The following is a 21,965-nucleotide window of genomic DNA, read 5'->3' as shown; positions in this document are numbered from 1 at the left end:
TGGATTGGAAGCACCTTAAAAAGGCTTATTCCACCCCCTGCCATGGGCAGGATACCTTCCACTAGTCCAGGTTGCTCCCAGCCTCATCCAGCCTCAGCCTTGAACACCTCCAGGGATGGGGCAGCCACAGCTTCTTTGGGCACCCTGTGCCAGGGCCCCAGTAGCCTCACAGGAAGAATTTCCAATATCCCATCTAACCCATCCCTGCTTCAGCTTAGGGCCATTGCACCTTGTCCTATGCCCTCCTTCAGCAGAAACATCAATAGCAGCCAAAGCAATCATGCAGTTTCTCACCTGGCTATCTTGTCACTGCAGGACATGGTCAGCAGCCTCTCTCCTTGCAAGACCCCATCCCAGGTCTGGATAGTGGTGGTGGAGCGCACAGGGATGGTCCCTTCCCCAGACTCGATCTTTGTCCGGAGCTGTCCCCTGGCTTTGCGGTTTGGATGTCTGTCCCCTTGGTCTGAAGGACAAAAAACAGTGACAATCAGCTGAGCAACATTCTCAAAGGGTTTCACATTAGAATCACAGTAAGGAAGGCTGAGTTGAGGTATTTGCTTTTACTGCAGTTACTGCTGGCTTGCATCACAGTTCCTACTGCTCTTGGCAATTCAGCTGCAGCCTCAGACACTGCTCACAAATAGTGCCTTCCAAAACACACCTGCAGTTCAACCAAGCTCTCACCAAAGGAGCAGTAGGAAGCAGGCAGCTCTTGTGCTCTGTTCTGTGTGTTACAGAGTTAAAATGAAGTTAATGGGCAGACTTTGGAAGAAGCAGGCAGAGAACTGCTGTTAAAGGATGGAAACAGGGAAAGGGGATGGTTAGTCCTGTAGGAATACTTGCTGACTCACTGGCTTATCTCAGTTAGCATCAGCCTCTTCAAGACCACAGGGCTCATCACTCTATACTGAACTTCTACCACAGAAGAAGAACAGCTCAGATTTTTTGGGAAGAGATCTTTTTCTAACACACTTCTATGCTAAAAGGAAAGAAGACACCTAAATTTTAACCATGCTGCTTGTACATGCCCCAAGAATAATTTAAGCTCCCTTGGATGGCAGAGGACTGCTGTCATACCCTCTTGTGCTGCTTCATGGGGTGAGAAAATCCGAGCATCACCACAAGGAGATGTGCTGATATACAGATGGAATTGCACATTCTCCTTCAGCTTAAACCCGCCTTGCTCTGATTTGATGAAAATGGATTTTTGCTGATCTTCTTTATTGCTGAAACAGAGAAGAAAGCTGGAGTCAAAACTGACATTAACATGGAAATAGGCAGAAGCTGGGCAGACTTAACAGGCATTAAAAACAAACACAGGATGGCTGAAAATTCTATAACATAAATCTAACAGTTATGACAATTAACAAAATTAAAGGACCATCGAGACAGGAAACAAAGAGCCTGTGGCAATCCCAGACGACAAGAGCTTTCAAGCACTTAAATAACATATCAGCAACCTTTAGCCCACTTCATATTACTTTGATTTATACATCTACAGTTTACAAAATGATTGCAAATTATCTTCCCCGTCCTCCCCTCTCATGATTGACACCTCACTGAATAAATGTTTTGTTCAGGTCAAACTTGAGGGTAAAGGACATGAGTTCTAAATTCAACCTCCTAATGCAATAGGACATGTGCTTTACACTGAAATAATGAAGACAGATGTTTTCCATAGACATGTTTTCAGCTCTGTGGGATCAGCTCATCTTTTTGTTTTTTCCTCCAGCTCACCTTAGGTAAAGCTCAAGTTGTGTGTACAGAAATTTCAGCAGACACCGCCGAGCTATAATTTCTGCATGGCAATCATTTAATGCAAGACCACGATCACTCATGTATTCACCATTGATGCATTTTGTTCCTGTAGAAACACTTATTACCAAGGCATCTTTCACATCTGTACCTGCAAAACAACATTTCAGGAAAGAAATACAATTAACACCACAAATAATGAACTGAGTGATCTTCTTGCAGAACCCAAACAAGGCTCTTTTTGTTCTTGCTTGCTTCTTTTAAAAAAATGTTTTTTCTACTGATCATTTATTTAAAACAAAAGCTTCACTCAGCCACACCTCCCTGCACCAGCACTGTCAGTGGTTCTTTCAAGAACTACTCTCTTCATGTTGGAGCTCAGACAAGTTAAAAATTGAAACCCTGCAGGTGCAAAGTGCTGCTTCAAGAAGAATTATTAAAGACTGAGCCCCAATGTGCTTTTTGCCCTGAGATTCCGGCAGCCAGTAACTTTGAGTTGCATCTCCTGGCCACCTATGCAGATATTCACAGCCACTTTAGAAATTTAAAAGGCACTGGTTCATTAAAGCAAGAAATGCGATGGAAGGGTATTGAGCCAACAACAGGAAAGGTAAGACTAGGTAAGAAATGTAAATGCTTAAATCACTGTAAAGATTACCAGTATAATGTGTAGTTCTTGGTATTAAACCATCCCATGCAATAGAACTTAAGAAGTACATAGGGTGGGTGTTTTCTATATATAGAACTGCCTTTATCACTCAAAAAACCCAGTTGAATGAAGGACTAAGAAAGACAGGTCAAAATGGCACTTAGCAAAACACTCAGGGGTAAAAAAAGTCCAACAAGTTAAAATGAACCTGAGCCCAGGTGAGCCCTACTGCCCACAGGGCTAGAGGAGAAGCACCAAGTTGTAACACAGTGGGGTCATTTAATTCCAGGCATTCCCCAGACATGTATTCATGGCAAGAAATTTTCTTATTCTGTGCAAAACTATTTCTTCAGTTAATCAAAAGGTATTCCCATGTTAGTCAAGCCTTAACTCTCTGGCACATGATTCTTCTGGGCTGCATATGGGGCTGTAAATAGCACAAAAACCTGTTAAATATCACAAAACACAAACACCACAAACCAAACAAAACTACAGCATGTTCCTCATGTATGTGGGGCTAAAACATTGTTAGAACCAGATGGAGGTCTCGCTGTTTCTCAGCAGAGCTTGAGGAGCACCACGGCTACTCAAACCTCCCAAGAGTCTGTGTGAGGGAGGGCAAGAAATCAGGAGGGACAGAGTTGGGACAGCCTCAAAGTGAACATTCCACCAAGGGCTCACATGGACTGAAGACCAAGATAAACCTTAATGTGAGGACAACTCAGTAGCAGCATGGTCACAGATTAGTTTAGGGCAGAACTTCACTGTTTGGTGTGATTTGGATAAGCAGAGATGTTATGTCAGCACCGAGGGAGCCATGACACCACTGCTGACACCTGCACATCACTGCCATCTGCCAGAACATAAACTGCTTTCTTCAGATATTTTTACTAAAGTGACTGACACAGACCACTGAGAATAAAATGTAGCAAGAAGAACAAAGTGCAAAATCTTAAAACCTTGGAAAGAAGCGCAATTCTTACATAACAGCCCAAACTAGGAATGCTGATGGGGATTTTATTTATTTTTTCCAAGTTTCACAGTTAACTTTAATTTAAAATCTACATTTTGTGAGCTACTCAGATATCTCAGGCAGAGGACAGGAACTCTGTGGAAAAAGAACTATTTGCAGGTCTAAATACCTGAGATTGAATTACTGTATTTAGTCCACCTTCAAGATTAAACAGTAAAAATATATTTCAATACTGGTTGACTGAAAAGTTAGTTTACTAAATGCAATCAGAGCTCTCATATTTAAGCATTCAAAATACCACTTTTATTTACATTTACCTGTTGTCATGACAATTCCAGCAAGGACTTTTCGACGTGCATGTGGAGATGAGAAATTTTCTGTCAGATCACTGAATTTATCTACAACCAAGCGTGCAACAGCATCAGCTAACACCTGTAGGACCACATAGAAATGCACATTAAAAAAAAAAAAAAATTAATTTAAAAATTACAGGAGCATTAAAGATTTACACTTTTACATGATTGGGCAAAGCAAATGAAGTGAGTTTTTATTGCTCACTTTAAAAATTGACATTGAGGTGTCCTTTGCAAGTGGAAGCAGAGGTATGAGTGCTCCATGTCTACCAAAACAAGGTTAGACAATGCTAACTCAAGCACTGAATGCCCATGATCCTGATGAACATTTGAGGCTTGGGAGAACAACTGGAAAGACAGATAAGTTTATACTCTCATGCTCAAACCTCAAAACACATCATTTCAGTATCCTCAGCATTGAACCTGACAATAAGATTGAAACAAAAATCCATGAACCTCAAATGAACCTTTTAAAATAAGCTAATTCCTTATCTAACTATTATATAAGAAAGGGCAATTTTGTTTTCAACCCTGCTTCCTATGTCCTATTTTTACAAGACCTATACAAAGTCAGGAATAGAAAATACCAGTGTATAACCCCAAATAAGCTATCTCAGAATTAGGAAAGATTTCTGTCTTTCAGGAAAACTTGAACACTCACTTTAAATCAGGCTATCAGTGGGGCTAACTTCTAAAATGAAATAAATCTTCAAAATAGTAGTCCTGCTCCTGATGACAGACAATCCAGTTCAGCACTGCAACTGCTGCTAGAAAAAATGAGTCAAGATCAAATTTTTGAATTTTCACCTGAAAAGAAACTGGAGCCAAGGCAACCATGTGTTGATAACCAGCAGTATCTGAGATGCTCTAGGTGTGCACACCTGGCCCACAGCCCATACACCACAAATGCACAGGTATTGTGTCACACACACCAGTGCCATTCAGATGTTGAGTGAAGCACTGGAACAGAGAAGCTGTGGTTGCCTCATTCCTGGAAGTGTACCAGGCCAGATTGGACAGGGTTTGGAGCAACATGGTGTAGTGGAAAGTGTCCCTTCCCATAGCAGGGGGTGGGACTGGATGAGCTTTAAGGTTCCTTCCAACCCCAAACCATTCCATGATACAGCTGTGTTAGATGCCCAAGGGAGAAAGGGGAAAGAAACAAAACAGGAAAAAAAAAAAAAGAAAAAGGTTTGAAGACCACCAGCCCCATTCACCCCCATTTCTTTAACAAGGCTCATGATTACCAACAGCCTAGAAATGTTATGGACATGTTCTCAATGCTAAGTTCCCTTTGGAAAAGTTTTAGCAGCCAAGAAATAACTAAAGCTTGGGTGTTAGGATTACAGAGCTTGGCAGCTCTCACCAGAGCAGAGCCTGACAGAAAACAGGGACCAGCAGTCAGGTCTCAACTGCACCAGCTTCATCCATGTATTGCAATCACTCAACCTGTGGAATCAGAAGACACTCAAAACATCTGAATGGACTGCAACTCAGAAACTCCATGTATTTTTCAGGAGCACATTTTGGCTCAGAGGCCACGAACATGTCTGCTCAGGTACTGATTTTCAGTCTTTGTGTTGCTGGACCCAAAATTGGGTTCCAGTCCATGTTCTGCCAGCACCACAACCACACAGCACTAAATCTGCATTTAATTGTCCTAGTACTTACCTAATGCAGAAAGCTGAACTTTAAGGTAAATACACAAAAGCAGAGGCAAATAATGGAGTGTTTATTTAATCATGCTGGTCTTAGAAATGGAAAATTAATACACAACAGGCTTAAATTATTAACCTCCCTGCAACCATGAGGGCAGATCAGTGTATGCCAAGGCAGAGAGTCCCCATTCCAGTCTTTTATCCCTAGCCTCACTACATAGTTATGGATACTTGTTTCCCAGCTGCAAATTTTATGCTCTCATTTCTGTAATCCATATATTTTCTGCTCTATCCTACACTGTCATGTGCAGCACATCATTAAATCACGCTGAATGACACTGTGATGGAATATAAATACTACAGAAAATATTTATTCCAGACAGGAAATGTTTCAGGTCACTTCTAACCCAAACTGTGCTATGATTCTATGCTTAACGGACGCTTCAAACCTGCTAGAAAAGGTTTGGCACTCAGGGAATAAACAATGTGATTCACCTTTTCTGAAAAAAAAAAAAAAAAAGAAAGAAGTGGTGGTGGGTGTGACTGGTACCTGGAGTAATCCTCCCCAACACTGGGAAGTGAAACTGCCATGTGTTTCTGGGAAGGAATCCATGGCCACCTTGCCTGCTAATACCACAGACAAAAGGCTCCCTGAACAGCAAGCCTGCACACAGGCTGGATCCATTAGCTTTTTCCACAAGGATCCTTTTCTTCACATAGCAAGCAGTGCTGAGCAAACTGTGGTGCTGATATTCAAAGGAGCACCCAGTGAGTTCCTCCAGGAAGATGCAAGTTGGCACAGCAGAATGGGATGGAGTTGCATTTCACAGAGCCTGGAACTAAGCTGCTGGCAAGGAAACCCAAAAATGCTTGGATAAACTTGCATGCAAGCCAGACACTGGAGAGGACTCATAAGAAGGACTAAGCAGAACTCAAGCCAGCCAAAATGAACCTTGGAGATGCAAACAATCCAGAATGAACTGGAGAGGAGGGGAAAAAAAAATCACTGCCAGAAAACAGGCAGATATAATTAAGACTTGTTACTTCTATTTGATACACAAACTATTGCATGACAACAGCTGGGCAGTGAAGAATAAACACTGTTAAATGTCTATAGATGTAGTCACTAAGATTCTGGTCTTTGATAAGAATCCTCCATGGAATTAGGAGAATAATCCCTACCTCCCAGGTAGACCATTACATTGGCATAGTTAAGAGCATGGAAGAGAAGGCAACAAGGCAGCACCAAGAACAAGACTTACTGGCCAGCAATTACATCCTGCTGTTCCTATCCCAAAACCACAGATTTGAAGCTGTTTTCACAGCAATCCCAGGCAACTGACTGGCCTGAGTAGGCATCTTTCACATCACATTCTGACTCTGCCTTCATTGAAATAAATATTAATTGGAACAGAAATTGAACTCATGTCTCACCTTCCCTGTGAATGCCCTAACATCTCACACAGTTTCACTACCCCCGCTCCTGCATTAAGTCATTATTCCAAGTTGAGTAATTCAAAAAGGGAAAGACCTAAAATAGCTGACAGTTGGTTCAGTAAGGCATGTGAGCTCCAAGTTATTTTGGATGTGCTGTTCCCTTCACTAATGAAGTCACAGTGAATCCACTCCTTTCCTACACAGGCCGGTTTTGGCTAAGCACAGATGTTGTAGCAGAACCACCCTGATCATTCACACTTGAAAATATTCTGAAGGTAATGAAGTTCAGATCAGTCTGGAGCTGAAGGAAGACCTTGAAAGGCCATGGAGACCACCCAAGATGAATGCAGGTGATCCCCTGAATGGTGGGAAAGGCAGCAGCAATAGCTCCCAGCTCTCACAGGAACTAACCCAAGATGTCTCGGTCCTTTGTGCTCTCCTTGGATCGCCAGGGACCCTTCCCAAGCAGAAATGTTCTCCCTTGGTTTGGGTTTTTTTGGGGTTTTTTTGGTTTTTTTTTTCTTTCCTTTGGTTTTTTTTTCCCTTATCTTCACAGTTGATAGCTTATGTGAATTTCCCACTGCAAGTAAAATTAGGGTCAACTAGATCCTCTCCTTTAACAGTGACCAGCACACACAATTCATAGAGGTTTCCTGAAATTATTTAAAGAAACTTCTGCCTAGCTGTAGAGTCTTTCACTTCTTATGTTGATGTATCTTGTCTATTTCTTCTAATTCCACAGCAATGATTCCAACACAAAATTCATGACATTCCCATAAACATATTCAAGATTATCTTTTTTCCCAGGTTTGAATCCATCACATTCTCCTGTATACACTAAGCAAACCATTGCAATGAACTGCCTGGAATTCCTCAGTACCTCTCCAGAAGCAGCTTTGCCAGATCTCCAATCATGTCCATAATTATTTGTGAATCTTTTATATATTTAAAAACTTTTTATACTTCCTCTCACCCCAGGCTGAACCAGGACTAAAACAGCACATTAAGTACAAGCAGCACTGCAGTATTGGTTCTCACCCCATTTCTCCTGTTCAGCGTTTTGTTTCAATGTCTGTTCACAGCAGAAAGCATAAATTAAATTAGGTGAATGATTAAAAATACTCTAAGTGATGTTTTTCAAACTGATCTCATTTGCAGCTACACTGCTCATTTGTGTAACTCAACTTGCTTTCTCTCACAACAGTCAAGATTTCTAATTTAAGTAACTGTATTTAAGCTTCAATGTGGACAACTTCAGTTTCCAGCTCTCTGCACACCTTGACTAAGCAGTTATCTTTTTAAGTAAATAGTTTGAAAAAATAACATTAGGGAAACCTCCATATCAGCTTTCTAACATAAGCCATTAGTGGCCTGAAGAGGTGATACCCCTTGTCTGATGGAAAACTTTTCCTGGACTGCTGAAGGTTTGAAGCATACACTGGGGAATTACTGCTACCAGTATGTTCTTCTCTCAGTTTTACTCCAGAGGATTTGGTACTGGCCTGAGAACTTCTTTTAGGGACAGCACCATGTCATCTTTGACAGAGGTGTGAGACCTCTCCAGAGAAGGTCACCACGATGCTCCAAGGGCTGGAGCCCCTCTGCTCTGGAGACAGGCTGGGAGAGTTTGGGGGAGAAAAACATCCAGGGAGAGCTCAGAGACCCTTCCAGTGTCTGAACAGGCTCCAGGAGAGCTGGAGACGGACTTCAGGCAAGGGCCTGGAGTGAAGGAGGAACAGGAGTGGCTTCCTACTGACAAAGGGCAGCATTAGATGGGATATTGGGAAGAAATTCTTCACTGTGAGGGTGGTGAGGCCATTGCACTGAGAAGCTGTGGTTGCCCCATCCTTGGAAATGTTCAAGGGCAGGCTGGGACAAGGCTTGGAGCAACCTGGAAGAGTGGAAGGTGTCCCTGCCCATGGCAGGGTGGGAATAAGAGAAAGGTCAACGTTTCCTCCAACCCAAACCATTTTGTGATTTTATAATTTTTTTGATCACTTCACAAAGCAGAGCTAACCATAAAAATTTTTTTTTGGCAAGTACCTCTAAATGCAAGTGTGACAATCTGTAAACTACAAACACACCCACTGCCAAGGTGCTAAATGCACAACTGCTGAGTTTTTCAGTGGGACATTTTTACCCACTCTGAGGCACATGTTGAGTGTGTTCCTGAGATTAACTCACTTTCCTAGCACAGATAAGTATCTCCAGTTTTTGTGATTCCGCCCACTTTAGGATTAACTCTAAATTTAACACTTTTTTACACAGTAAACAATGCCTAAAATAATTAAACCACTCACAGACTTCTAAAAAAAGATAAATCAAGATCTGAAAACACCAGAAATGCTTAAATCATTAAATACATACCAGACCAAAATCACTAATTTTAATAAAAGACCCAATGTAATTCCAATAACAGCTAATTATAATTCAAAGCAAAGCAACACAGTTAAGTGCTTGATGACATCCTGATGACAAGCTGATCAAAAGGCCCTGAATAAGAGAATTACTTGAAATTGGGTCTAAATGAGGCAGCATCCATGTAACATTGTTCCCAGCTCAGCTTGGGTTTTTCACACTTCCCTCTTCCAGTTCCAGTTTTCACCATGTTACTGATGCAAGAACTATTAATACATGAATTACTAGCAGTCCATTTTTTTTGGTGTCTGGGGTCAAATCTACTTTTAAAAGCAGAGAATGCAGTCTGAAATCACTGAGTCTACTGAAGAAATTGTAACCACCCAAGCATGATCCTGGATTTGAAAAAGAAGGAAACATTTATCACTAACACAATAATTGTGCAACATTAAAATGAAACCATATAGAAAGTTCTAAAATATGCATAATGTCCATATAGTTTGCAGAAACAATGCACAGTAATTTCACGATTATAAGCCGCACCTGATTATAAGCCACACTTCAGGGTGTCAGCAATTGTCTTGTGTTACAATACAGAGTGTGATAAAAGGTATCTGTTCTATCACCATCTGTTGAGGGTGGGGGCAGTGATCCTTATCTCCGTGGCAGATATTCTGCTAATGGGCCATCCATTGAAACCAGGCAGGGCGTTGTTCTTTATCTTTTCACAACCCATCCTTCCTCCAGCCAGTCATTTTCTGCTCATGGCCATTGAGTCCCACTGTGGGACTGATAAAATTACTGCATCCCATTGGAAGTTGCTCCAGCCAGGGGGAAGAGCCCAACATTTCTTACCAAAATAAAAACAGAGGATTTGGGACACTAAGGGAGCCCCTTTCTCCACTGGACTCCAGAGGAAAACCGGATTTCTCCACATCACCACTGGACCTCCAGAGGGAAACTGCACCTTGTACAGGAGCACTGCTCCAACTGAATCACATCTGTCACTGCAGGAGGATGCAGCCACCATTTAATGGGACTGCTACCAACACCCAGCCTGACGGGGTGTCAGGTTGTACTCTGACTTTGTCAGGGTTTGGAGTTTGTTTCTTTGTAGTACTGTATTTCTATTTTAATTTCCCTAGTAAAGAACTGTTATTCCTAATTCCCATATCTTTGCCTGAAATCCCCTTGATTTCAAAATTGTAATAATTTGGAGGGAGGGGGTTTACATTCTCCAAAGAGAAGCTCCTGCCTTTCTCAGCAGACACCTGTCCTGCAAACTAAAACAGCAACTTTTTGTTCTTTGTCCATCTATAAGCCGCACCTGATTATAAGCTGCACTTCGGGTTCGGACCAAAATTTTAGTCAAAATGGTGTGGCTTATCGTGAAATTACTGTACTTAAAATAGTTAAATTTTCTTGTGCTCTTTGACACAACATTATCAAATCAGAACAGTATGCTAGAATTTGAATGAAATCTAGAACAATGGTTTTGAGATAGAAAAGGTCAAAGCTTTGAAATTCTCATAATAAATAGAAAGTTACAAAAGAATTCACAGACAAATACTTTAATTTAGTTGGGCATATAATATAATTATAAAGACCCAAGAGATGCAGTAGAAAGACAGCAATCAAACTACTATTAGCACAGTTTGACAGGGAAGAAATATAAACAAGAAAAGAGGGGAGAATTTTTCTGCATTAAAAAAACTCAAAATTACTCCATTCTAGTGACTTCAAATTTCTGATGTGTGTCTGGTATGTTGGAGACTTCCCCTACTTTTGATTTAAATTATTCCTCAGCCGGATTTACTTGCCTAAGTAACTTCCATATGCATTTTAATTCATTTGCCTAGAGCACAACCCTTCAGATGACAGCCATTTAACCACACATCTTGGATTCATGAACATAGAATGTGCTCACACCCTGGAAATCAGTGGTAGTTGCAACAGCCTCACTTAATCTGACTTTGACTTGCAACAATTTCTGCTTGCAGGAGAGAATGACTTTATTCTCTGCTAAAAACTGCTGTATCAAATAATAACTTCACCTAAAGCAGTAGTTCTGACTTCAACTGCATCTAAGGCTTGCTGCCTGGGATGAGTAAGATGTGATTCAATCCTGCCCCAGCACAAACTGTAATTCAAGCTGGCACTGGTGCTCTCTTACACAACATGACCAAGGCTGAAAATATCAGAAACAAAACCTCTCCTCTGTGCAAGAGAATAGAGATTGTCAGAAGCTGTAACTGTACAAATCACCTAATACATATATACATACACAAGATATATATACTTATCTATAGAAGCAGAAATGCTTTTCAAACTGATGCACACTCAACTCAACTTAGCTTGGTCGTTACCCAAAGCCACCAACAGCACCCCAAGGGTTTCTCACCTGTGGCAAGTGTAACTGGAGCCCCTCACTGGGAATGGGCTGGCGAGATGGAGTCTGGTCTAGCTGCATGTTAAACAGGGATGCCAGGGCTGACTGGGCAGCCCGAGCTTTTGCCAGCTTTTTATTCCTCCCCGAGCCTTCAAAAGTCTGCCCGTCCACGGCCACAGCCATGACAAAGTTTTTGGCGTGGCTCTCGCCGCTCTCCGAGAGGAACTCGTACTTGAGGCCGGGGCGCAGCTCGTTGAGGATCATCACGGGGTTCTTCCCACTGGCCGTGGGGTAGGGGGAGGGTGGGGGCAGAGGTGACTGGGAAAGGCTGCTGGCTACGGCGGACGATGGCAACCCGTAGTCCCCGCCGGAGCCAAAGGAGCCGTCCCCGTTGGAGCCCAGGTAAAAGGAAGCGTCGGAAGGGACCGGCGTCTCAAACCCATTGAAAAGGGTGTCGGGGAAATCGGCTTGGTCAGACGTGAAGTCTGTGTTGACAGAGAGAGTCCTGCCCATGGCCAGGTGGGCTTCCGAGGCGTTTGGGAACTGGACGAAGGAGCGCAGAGCCTTCTCGGCAGCATGAAGCTTGGCTTTCTTTTTTGTTGGGCCAGACCCCTCAAACACCTGCCCGTTGACTTCCACCGCCATCACAAACATGGGGGCGTGCACCGGCCCTGTCTGGGAGAGCAGTTTGTATTGTAAACCGGGTTTAATCTCGTTAAGCTGCATCAGGGCGTTCTTTGGCAGAACGGGGCCGGGCGTTTTCTTCCTCTTCTTGGGGCGAAATTTGGAATGGCCATTGTTCCCCTCCTCCAGAGGTCTCTTCCTGCTGCTGCTGCCCCCGCCGTTGGAGAGTGGGGTCCCCTCCCCGGGCCCCTGCCCGGCGCTGTCCTTGGGGGGAACGTTGTCCACATTGCGGTTCTCTTTAATGTCGGTGCTGCTCGAACCTGCGGTGCCCAGAAAGAGTAACTTACAATGCCTTCGGTGCAGGATCTTGTAAATGCAAAATTTATAGATTCCTTTATCTCTCTTTGTAACTGGTTAAGTGATGTGTGCTCACAAGTTAAATATTCTCGCGATAAAACTGGGGATGATGAGAATGTAACACAACCTCTCAATAATTCAAGGAATAACACACTCAATCTTCAAACCACACACTTGATAAAACTGCACAGTAAAAAAATCACTACAACTATTTCTTTTCATTTTAATTCTGCTGGAGCAAAACTTTTAAGTTATATTTAGCCTTGAAAATGCTTTAAATCAACAACATAAGCTATAGCAACATATGCCCACAAAACAAACAACTATCATTAGTAAAGTAAAAATGGATGTGTAAGAGCACAACTCTGAGCCAGATATTTAATTCTATTTTATTATCAGTTTAGTCATGTTACTTTTTTCCTGCAGTGATTTTAGTTGCTTAAATTGAAAAACTACATTAAAAATCCTTTGTTCAGAGCAATGAAAAATCAGACAGCTCTTTGGTAGCATGAAAGTGTTTGAAAGCTTTTTGCTTTAGCTATTCAATATTTTTCAAATTCAGTGCTTTTTTGTGCCTTTCCTAAACACTTATTTCACCTCATCCCAATTTTCTCAGGAACTACAGCAGCCCACTGTGCCAGCAGGACCACAAGACTATATATTTCCACACAGTCTTCTATTAAAAAAAACCTCTTATTCATCATTTACATGCATAATTTCTTATCAAGAAAACTGCTGTCATGGAGTTAGAAACCCAAAAATCACTAGAGATCCTCTCTAAGGCTATGTAGAGTAGTGTGACAAAAGGTGCACACTCACGGTGATAATATTTTAATGGGAGGGCAGGGAAGAAAATATAATATTAATTTAATGCTTTGTTTTCCAAAATATAAATTGGGGTAATGATATGTCAGAGCTATATATAAGGAATTAAATTTGCTGTAAGTTCAAAGTCCTCATTTTCACCCTGATAAAGAAACTAAGGAAATTAACTATTTGCACTTTTTACTGGGATTTATGAGTGAAAAGGCAAATGTAATAGATCAAGTATTTTTAACTCTCCTGTTCCAAAACTTCAGTGTATCTGTATTACACCCACACTGATCCAAGGTGGTAAATGGTCATTGAAATTACAGCAAACCAGGTAGAAGCTCTCTTTCACAGTGACAAATTCCAGTCATGCTTCCAATGTTCCCTAAGAATCCCCTACCATGCACACATCACTTCGCCCAGGTTACAAAGCTGATGGAATGGTGACTAAATTTTCATTTATAACATCCTCCAGCAAAAGCTCGATAGGTTACTCCTTTCGGTGCTCAAAGAAAAAAAAGGGAAGGAAAAAAAAAACAATCAAAAGAAAAAGCCAAAGTAGGAACACATTTCATTAAATCACAGCAGCACAACAAAGAATTGTACAGTACTGTTCATGAAATTAAGTCAATTAAATTCGGTCAAGAATTGAAATTCCGAAGCATTTCATTGCTAGAAATCTGCTAGATTTAATTAAGTATCTCTTTTTCAGCAACAAACATATTGCCTGGAAAAAGAAGGCTATAGGGCCTCAACTGCCAATACACAGTGTTCATGTATATATTCTTTATAAAAATATATGTTTATGGTGGAGGAATCTAAGTACAATGTAGGAAATTTTTAAATCTTTCCTTACAGTGAGTTTCTTACATCTCATTAAAACATCATTTCTGGAACACTGCCCTTACTGGTGGCACCAGTATTTGTTACTACCCACCAAGACTTTCAGGATAAACAGAAATCATTAACACTAATTAATAGTCTCTGGTTTCATTTCTTTTTATATGAAAACCACTATCAATGCCTGTGGGGATACCACTGAAGGAAAAACAGAGTTGAATAGACTCCAGCCAAACATCAAAAAGAAAAACTTTTGCATATAAGCATGGCATATAAGCTGGAGGAACTCCTCTGTCAGGTAGGGGAAACAATGTCCTGACAGAGAGGAGGGACTTGTGGGGAGCAGGAAATAAACTTGCAGGCTTACCTTGTCTCATTAAGAGAGAAGGGAAGAAAACTACTCCTTGCCTGAGAGCTACTAGGCTTTGTTAGCTTTGGAGAGTCTGCAGGGTGGAAGAAACTTGGAGATAAAGAATGTAGGGAGCTGGTCCCGAGTCAAACCAAGAGACCAGGAAGGCAGGTAACTGTGGAGCTGATCCAAATCCAAGTGTGTGATGGAAAGTGAAGGATTTCTGTGCAAAAAAGGACCTCTACTTGTTTCAACCCAGAGTTGCTGGTCCCTCTCTCTCAGACCAAGGGTGAAGGTGTGCTTCTGCTCCTTGTCCTTTCTGTCAGCCTGTCCAGCCCAGCAGTGCTGAGGCCCTCTAATTACCTGAGGGCTTGGGAAGGTTAGTCAAAACATAACCTGTTCAAGTCAGAGATGCCACCTCTAATCTTGTCCATGTTCAGACCTGGACTAACTCCTCCAGCCCAGCCTCTCCCTGGAAGCCTTTTCCAGGCATGCCACCCCTCCCAGGGAAGTTAGGAATGCCCTCCTGGTTCTTCCTCACCATGCCCAGTTCCCCACATGTGACAGGGCCACCACCAGAACCCAGGAGAGGGTATCATACCAGCACAAGGACACAGTGACCCTCTCCAGGGCAGCTCTGGGCTCTCCCAGAGATCACAGTAGGGAGCCACATCCTATTTTCCCCCCCAAAAATGTTTTCTAATAGCTTCTAAAGATCCCATAAACCCATGGCATCCACAAAGTCTTGAGCAAGGTGCTTCACCACTTCATTACAAATGGCATGAAAACATCTCCCATTGTTCTCTTTGATCCTCCTAGTCTTACTACATCTACTGGGGTTTATTTGCTATTTTTAAAATTTGATGATTCTAATATTAAACATCCCATGTTGTGCATGATTTTAGAGAAATCTCTAATATTTCCAATCTTTACATTCAATTTTTCAAGGAAAGTTTTGCAGTCCATCACATCTGGTGTGTATTCAAGGCTTTAGAACAACATTAACATATGCAGAAACACTTGATGATTCAGATTCTGTTTCCTTAAACACTTATACAACCCATGATTTAAAAACTGGGTGTTTTTCATGAGATTGATGTATTTTCTAGTCATTAAAAATAGCTGGCAGCTTCAACTGGATAGCTGACTTATGTCTGTGGAGGCAACCTTAATAAAATCATAGCTGACACCAACAACTTCAGCAGAAGGACAGTCCTGCCCCCCAGATTTGAGTGCTCACAAACCCAAGAACACTCAAAGCAGGAAAAAGACATAAGGAATTTTTCATGCCAGTAAAGAAACAAATCTTCCATCTGGATATCCTAGTTTATTTTTGGGTTTATTCCTTGTACTTAAGAAGTGTTTGCCATTAAGATGCTTTATCCATTGGGGACCCTTCCATTACCTGCCTGCTGAGTGACAACACCACCCCTGCTCTGCCTGATCTGGAACACAATTAATTAAATTTAGATGACTCGTAGCTGGACCAAAACATGGTTCTAGCTATCCCTTACACTGCTGCTCTCATTTAGCAAGCAGCCTGGGAAATTCCAAATAAGTAATTTTTTTCATTTAAAAACAAGCAGAAAAAAATACATGCTCTCTTCAGAGCATCTTGTAGAAAAAGGCGCAAACAGATCAAAGAGAAAGGTCAGGAGTCACATGCCTGTGTTCCAAGTGTTCAGAATACTGCAGACACAGCAGCCTTGCAAAGCAATAGAAAACAAATAGAAATATTTTAAATAACCATTTCTTTTCCCCCAAATATCTTGGAGTGTCCTCTGACCAAAGGATAAAGAAGGAAAACACTGTTTTCTCAGGGATCTTAATTTATTAATGCAAAATATCATCACTGTCTTCTACTTCATATTTCATCAGAACCAAAAAAAAAAAAAAAAAAAAAATCTTAATTCTGGCTTCTGCAGAGGAATTCTTGTTATGCAACCACAGGCTAAAAGACTGCATAGCCCACCTTCCTTTCCTTTAAGAACCTTTCCCCAAAAGCAGTTACATAAAATAATAAAATATTTAATAGGCAACTTGTAATATGCCACTTAATTATAAGAGACACCAAAGTAAAGAGATAAAAGGTTAAAAAGCATACCTCTGCACAAATCTAAGTGAAGAACTTAAGAATTTGAACTTTGATTTCTCACCCCCCAAAATCAGATGATTTAACATTTCAAATTTATCATGTTTGTGTGGGCACACAAAGGAAGGTCATCCTGCACTTTTTATGAACTGGGCTCAGCAAAGGTTCTGACATCTCAAAACTGAAGTTATACAAATGCATTCCCTAAACAGCTCCACTGAGCCAAGCTCCTGACAAAACAACAAATTCCTTGAATGGTTTCCCATATTAATGCACTAACACACAAAAAAACCCAGAAACAGACAAAAATTCAGTGTTTTTCTTAATGACACAATTAAAGAATGCCCTTATAAAGAGATGGTTTTTCTTCAGCTCAGAAAGGCAACTTCTATTCATGCTCAGCTATACCATTATTGAGAAAAGGGATGTTTTATCAAAAAAATTATGAGCATTATCCAATTACACTTTAGAAACAGTTAAAATACCAATTTGAAGTAACTTCTTATATATCAAAGAAAAGAAAATTATACCAAGCATATTGCAGTTGAGTTTACTGTTTCACTAAGGAAAAATATTAATTCTATTTCAGGTAATATTTTTCTTTTTGGTTTTGGTTTGGGGTGTAGGGGAGCATGAGGGGGAGAATAATTGTTTTGGGTTTCACTGGTTTACTTTAACACAGTGATCTAACTTCCTCATCACCCTCTAAAATTGCTCTGTAACTCCTCCAGACTGAGCTACAACTCTTCAGCTCCAAAGCCATTGCTGGGCTTTGTCACTTTTGCCAGTTGCACTCTTTAGACACTGTCACTTGGGGGGAAAAAGAAGCACATTTGTTATAACATAATGTACAATTATTTACAGTCAGGCACAGCACAAGCAGCAATAGAACAATTCTGAGTCACAAAAAAAACCCCACAACAGATAGCTGAAAGGTAAATACCAGTAAAAATATTTTAGAATGGTTCAATGAGAAGACTTTGCTCATAAGTTATTGGATCTTAATTGTATCCCATAGTTAACAGTCCCACACTTGGCTGCATCAGGTACGCATCAAGATCATCACTTTTACTTTTTTTATGCTTTAAAATCACTTTAATAATTCAGTAGCTCAGGGTTGGGACAATCAGCATCTAAAGAGAATAATCAGCCCATGTGAGAACTGTACAGAGATTTTCCAGTTCCTCCTTTGCTTCTTCCTTTCTTCTTTTCTCCCTCCTTTATATTATACTCTTCAACTCCATCCCTTTCATCTCACCCCTCATGCCTTACTGGTACTTTACCCCTGGCATGGGCACTACTGATATTATCCCTCCCTTCTTCACTACTGGTTCAAGACAGGGAAATATTTTGATTAGTCACCTGCTGTAAGAATAATATAAAGTAAAAATACAGAAGGTAATAACTAGATTAGCATATTTAAAACACTGTTAATGCAAAAGCTCCAATTCACTCTTCTTAACTGCATTTTCAAGTATTTTCATTTCTGCATCTGAAGTTTCTTTGCAGTCCCCTGTGCTTGGGAGAAAAAAATTACTTCCATAAACTATTACAGAGTTTATTATTATGCAAATAAACACATCTTACTCATGTTTTCTTCATCGTCTACATCCATTGTGAAATATCTTTGCTGGTTTCTTGGCTGGCAGAGACGGTTTCTGTCTGGAAAACAGGGAAGGGGTATTTAGGCATTAAGGCACCAACTTATTAGGTAAAGTTTAAAATATCCTTCAAAAGCAGCAGCCTGGGCCCTGGCTTGGCACTGGGCTGGTGGGGTAAATCCTGACTAAAGATCCCTCCTAAAACTGAGATGTTCATCAGTGACTGAAAGATGCAGCTCCAGTCTGAAAAAGGCCAGAGTGGGATGATGAAGACCACAGTGAGCTCTCCCCACAGTCTCCTCCAGGCTGAACAAGCCAAGTGCTCTCAGCTGCTCCTTCTCTGCCTTCCCCTCCACACTCTTCACTTCATTCATAACCTCCTTTGGACAATCTCTAATAGTTCCATGCCTGTTTTATATTGTAGTGCTCAAACCTGTCCCCAGGTTTGAAAGGAGGGGGTTTACATTTTCCATTTCAAGATGGGCTCCTGCCTTCCTCAGCAGACACTTTCAAACCAAGACACTAATTTAGAGTGGGAGCCAGAAAAAAGAACACTTTTAATCCTCTCCTGGTTTTAAAGTCTTTCATTCCTATAGAGCATTTCCAAAGATAGGAAGAACATCAGAAGATCTTTAAAATGCAGCAGCCAACACAACAGAATTTTCCTTTATTTCCACAAGAGACTACTTGAGAGATTTTTAGGTAAATGTTAGCTATAGCAAGTACACAGCATATGAGGACTTAGAGATAACCTGCATTTCTTCTGTTTGAATATTGACTGCATGCAAAACAGTTGTGAGAGACCTCTAGAGTTACCTTGATTTATTCTTATTACTGAGAGAAAACCTAAATGTGTCTTGAAAGGGAAATTTAGCAGCTATCAATACTTTACATCCAGCAAACGGCATATATGGAAAAAATCCCATTAACCTGATAGATGACACAAAACTATTAGGAAACAGTGTAAGTCAGAAAGCTGCAATTTTAGAGAAGTTCTATATTTGTTAACAAGTCCTCTTCTTCCAAACTTTGAAAGTCAAGTGAAATAAAACACTGGGAAACAAATCTTGCTCAAAGTATTTCTGACAAACTGGATTTCTTATGAATCCCAAGTGCAAACACTGAAATTACACTTAGCAAAGAGGTTCAAACCTCACCTGAAAACTACTCTTACAATCCCATCACCACCCCTCCACTGACTCCTTTGCTCCAGCCTTTAAATGCAGCAATTACATCCCTACCTTTCCTCTCAGATCTCTTCATCCTCCTGCGTTTCCAGCGCAGTCGAGCCATGCTGCAGAGCTTCCCCATGCCCAGAGCCATGGCTTGATGTGATGCCATGCACCCTGTGCCACCTGTGCCACCCCCTCAGCCCCTGCCAAAGCAGCAGTAATCTATTCCCAAAAGGATGGTTATCCCTGTGCTTCCTGTACCCAGCCCCTGGAACCCTGGAGTGCACTGATGCAGTCCAGTGAACAAAGATGAGTGAAGATGCAGCTCACCCTTAGCCACTGCCAGAGGCACATGTGACAATTAACTCTTTGTCACACTGAAGGGGAAAGGAAGGACAGTTCTCTTTGAAGGACTAAATCAAAGACATCCTCACTGCCAGGTGTGGAAAGGCACAATTAATTTTATTTTGTTATTAATAAAGACTCTTCAGTCTTGTAGCTCAGTAACAAGCAGAGACATCAGCAATGAAAATATTTATACAGCCTAGTGCATGAAACAAGATACTCTTAGCATCCTTTACAACTGTTTCTCATGTTGCCATTTCATACACTGCCTCAAAATGCACAAGAACATATTTGGAAATAACAGGAATGCATAAATATGCCAATCTCAAATATACTTTAGTCACAGATTTTCCATGCAAGGGTTTCTATCAGGCCTGACCAAGAGGCCCTCCCACTGTCGACATTACCTGTGTTATTTTCCAGCCTTTTCATAAACTAAAGAGTAACATGTGACATTATGGGATAATGTGGCATCATCCTGTTTCCCCATCTGAGTGACCAACAAACATCTGCTGATCCTGTAGATCCTACAGATCATCAGCACAGGCTGAGGGTTGCAGCTGTCCTTTAATCCTGCCCTCAGATTAAACCTCACAGGACAAAAAAGCACTTTCCAGCAGGGAATGCCTACAGGGGCAAGGTTTCTTCCGTCTGTTACTCCAGTGATGAGACTTCTCTGACCAGTCACCTCCAGCTGCTCTCAGACCTTTATTTCTCAGTACATCAGGAACACTAGATGATGTCTGGTAGATGATTTACATGCACCATATTTTGACAATTATCCAGGCTGACATTTTTTGAAAAAGATGGTCATTGGCATCTTAATTTACCAGTATTTCACTAACCAAACCCAACATGCTCGAGCTCACCACTGGAACTGGGTTGATGTGCTAACAAGGAGCTCTACGTGCTGGCACTCCTTCCCCAGATCCGAGACAACAGCTTTTATATCTCCAGACTGCAATGGAAAGCAGAGACTGAGTGACTGTAATTACTTTTGTCTGAAGCCAAGCACTTAAAAGCTTCAAACTTCCCCACTTCAAAGGAGCTGAAGTTCTACTTCAGCGTCCATGTTATTAGACACAACTTCTCTGAGAATGAATAAAGAGCAACAGGATCATTTGAGCTCAGTTGACACAATTTAGAAGGAAGAACCATGGAGGAACAAGCCATCAATGCAATAGTCATGCCACAGTCACATGCTCACCACCAAGAAGCTCAGGAGGAAATGAGTCCCATCTAAGAGCAACTTCCCAAACTAGAGCTGTGCCTACACAACTTGGAAGGAACAGCAACACTGACAAAGAGAGAAAGGGAGAAAACATCCCTTAGGGGGATGAGAATTCATTTAGCACCTTTGAGAAAACAGCACAGTTTGTAGAAGCAAGGAGCAGCCTGTACAACTACTGAGCTCTTTACCATAATTCCTTCAGCTGCTCAAATTTTTGCCACCTTGTTCCCAGCACAGCCAAGAAAGAAATACATAACAAGGTGCACTTCTCCTTTCTTCTGGGGGAGGAGTTGCTGCATCAGCAATCTGAAGTCAAAAGTGATTTTGCTTTTAATAATTACTTTAAATGCTCTACCCCATCAGAGACTGGATGCACAAAATTTGTTGTAAAGACTAAAAAGAGCCTTCAGGTCATCTTTGTGTCTCTCCTCCCCAAAGCAGCTCCTAACTCTACCAACCTGTGCTCCCCAAGGCAGTGACTCTGGGGTATGACACTCAGGACGGAGGTCTAAGACAAGGCCTTGAAAGATGACAGCTCTGAAGAGAAAAAGGTGTCTAAAATCTGACTGTTGTCTAAAGAACATACACAGTGCACTTGGGGGAGAAACCTGGTGACCCACTGCAGGTGTAACATTAACAGTTTCAGGAAATAAAAAATATCATAGAACCAAATCACAGACTAGTGGTTTGAGTCAGAAGGGATCTTCAAGCTCACCTCTTTCCAGCCCTTCCCGTGGCCAGGGTCACTTCCACTAGACCAGGTTGCTCCAAGCCCTGTTCAACCTGCTCTTGGAACAATTCCAGTGACAGGGCAGCCACAGCTTCTCAGGGCCTCACCATCCTCCCAAGAGAACAATTTCATTTTAACTTCTAACCTAAATCTCTCCTCTTATAGTTTAAAACTATGTCCTCTTCTTTTATCACTATTTGTCCACATGAAAAGTCACTCTCCCTCTTTTGTAAGCCCCCTTT

The 21,965-nt window shown here is 41.4% G+C and overlaps 1 protein-coding gene across 2 annotated transcripts in view; it reads right to left on the bottom strand.

Moving 5' to 3' along the window:
* The window catches only part of ADARB1 (adenosine deaminase RNA specific B1), a 57,503-nt gene that overhangs the window by 15,271 nt on the left and 20,267 nt on the right, over window positions 1–21,965 (bottom strand). The window contains exons 3-9 of one of the 2 annotated variants that reach the window (XM_033064490.2): window positions 18,232–18,306; window positions 13,764–13,868; window positions 11,585–12,563; window positions 3,695–3,809; window positions 1,738–1,906; window positions 1,078–1,226; window positions 295–463 (exon numbers count right to left, since the gene is read on the bottom strand). In XM_033064490.2, the coding sequence (XP_032920381.1) occupies window positions 295–463; window positions 1,078–1,226; window positions 1,738–1,906; window positions 3,695–3,809; window positions 11,585–12,563; window positions 13,764–13,774 (1,592 nt within the window). In that variant the 5' untranslated portion in view covers window positions 13,775–13,868; window positions 18,232–18,306. The remainder of the gene's footprint in view (window positions 1–294; window positions 464–1,077; window positions 1,227–1,737; window positions 1,907–3,694; window positions 3,810–11,584; window positions 12,564–13,763; window positions 13,869–18,231; window positions 18,307–21,965) is intronic. The other variant, XM_033064491.2, reaches the window with a different exon arrangement.

Source organism: Catharus ustulatus, chromosome 7, assembly GCF_009819885.2.
Source record: "Catharus ustulatus isolate bCatUst1 chromosome 7, bCatUst1.pri.v2, whole genome shotgun sequence".
Lineage (NCBI taxonomy): Eukaryota > Metazoa > Chordata > Aves > Passeriformes > Turdidae > Catharus > Catharus ustulatus.
The sequence above is the reverse complement of the archived record's forward strand: the minus strand, read 5'-3'. Positions and strand labels throughout refer to the sequence as shown.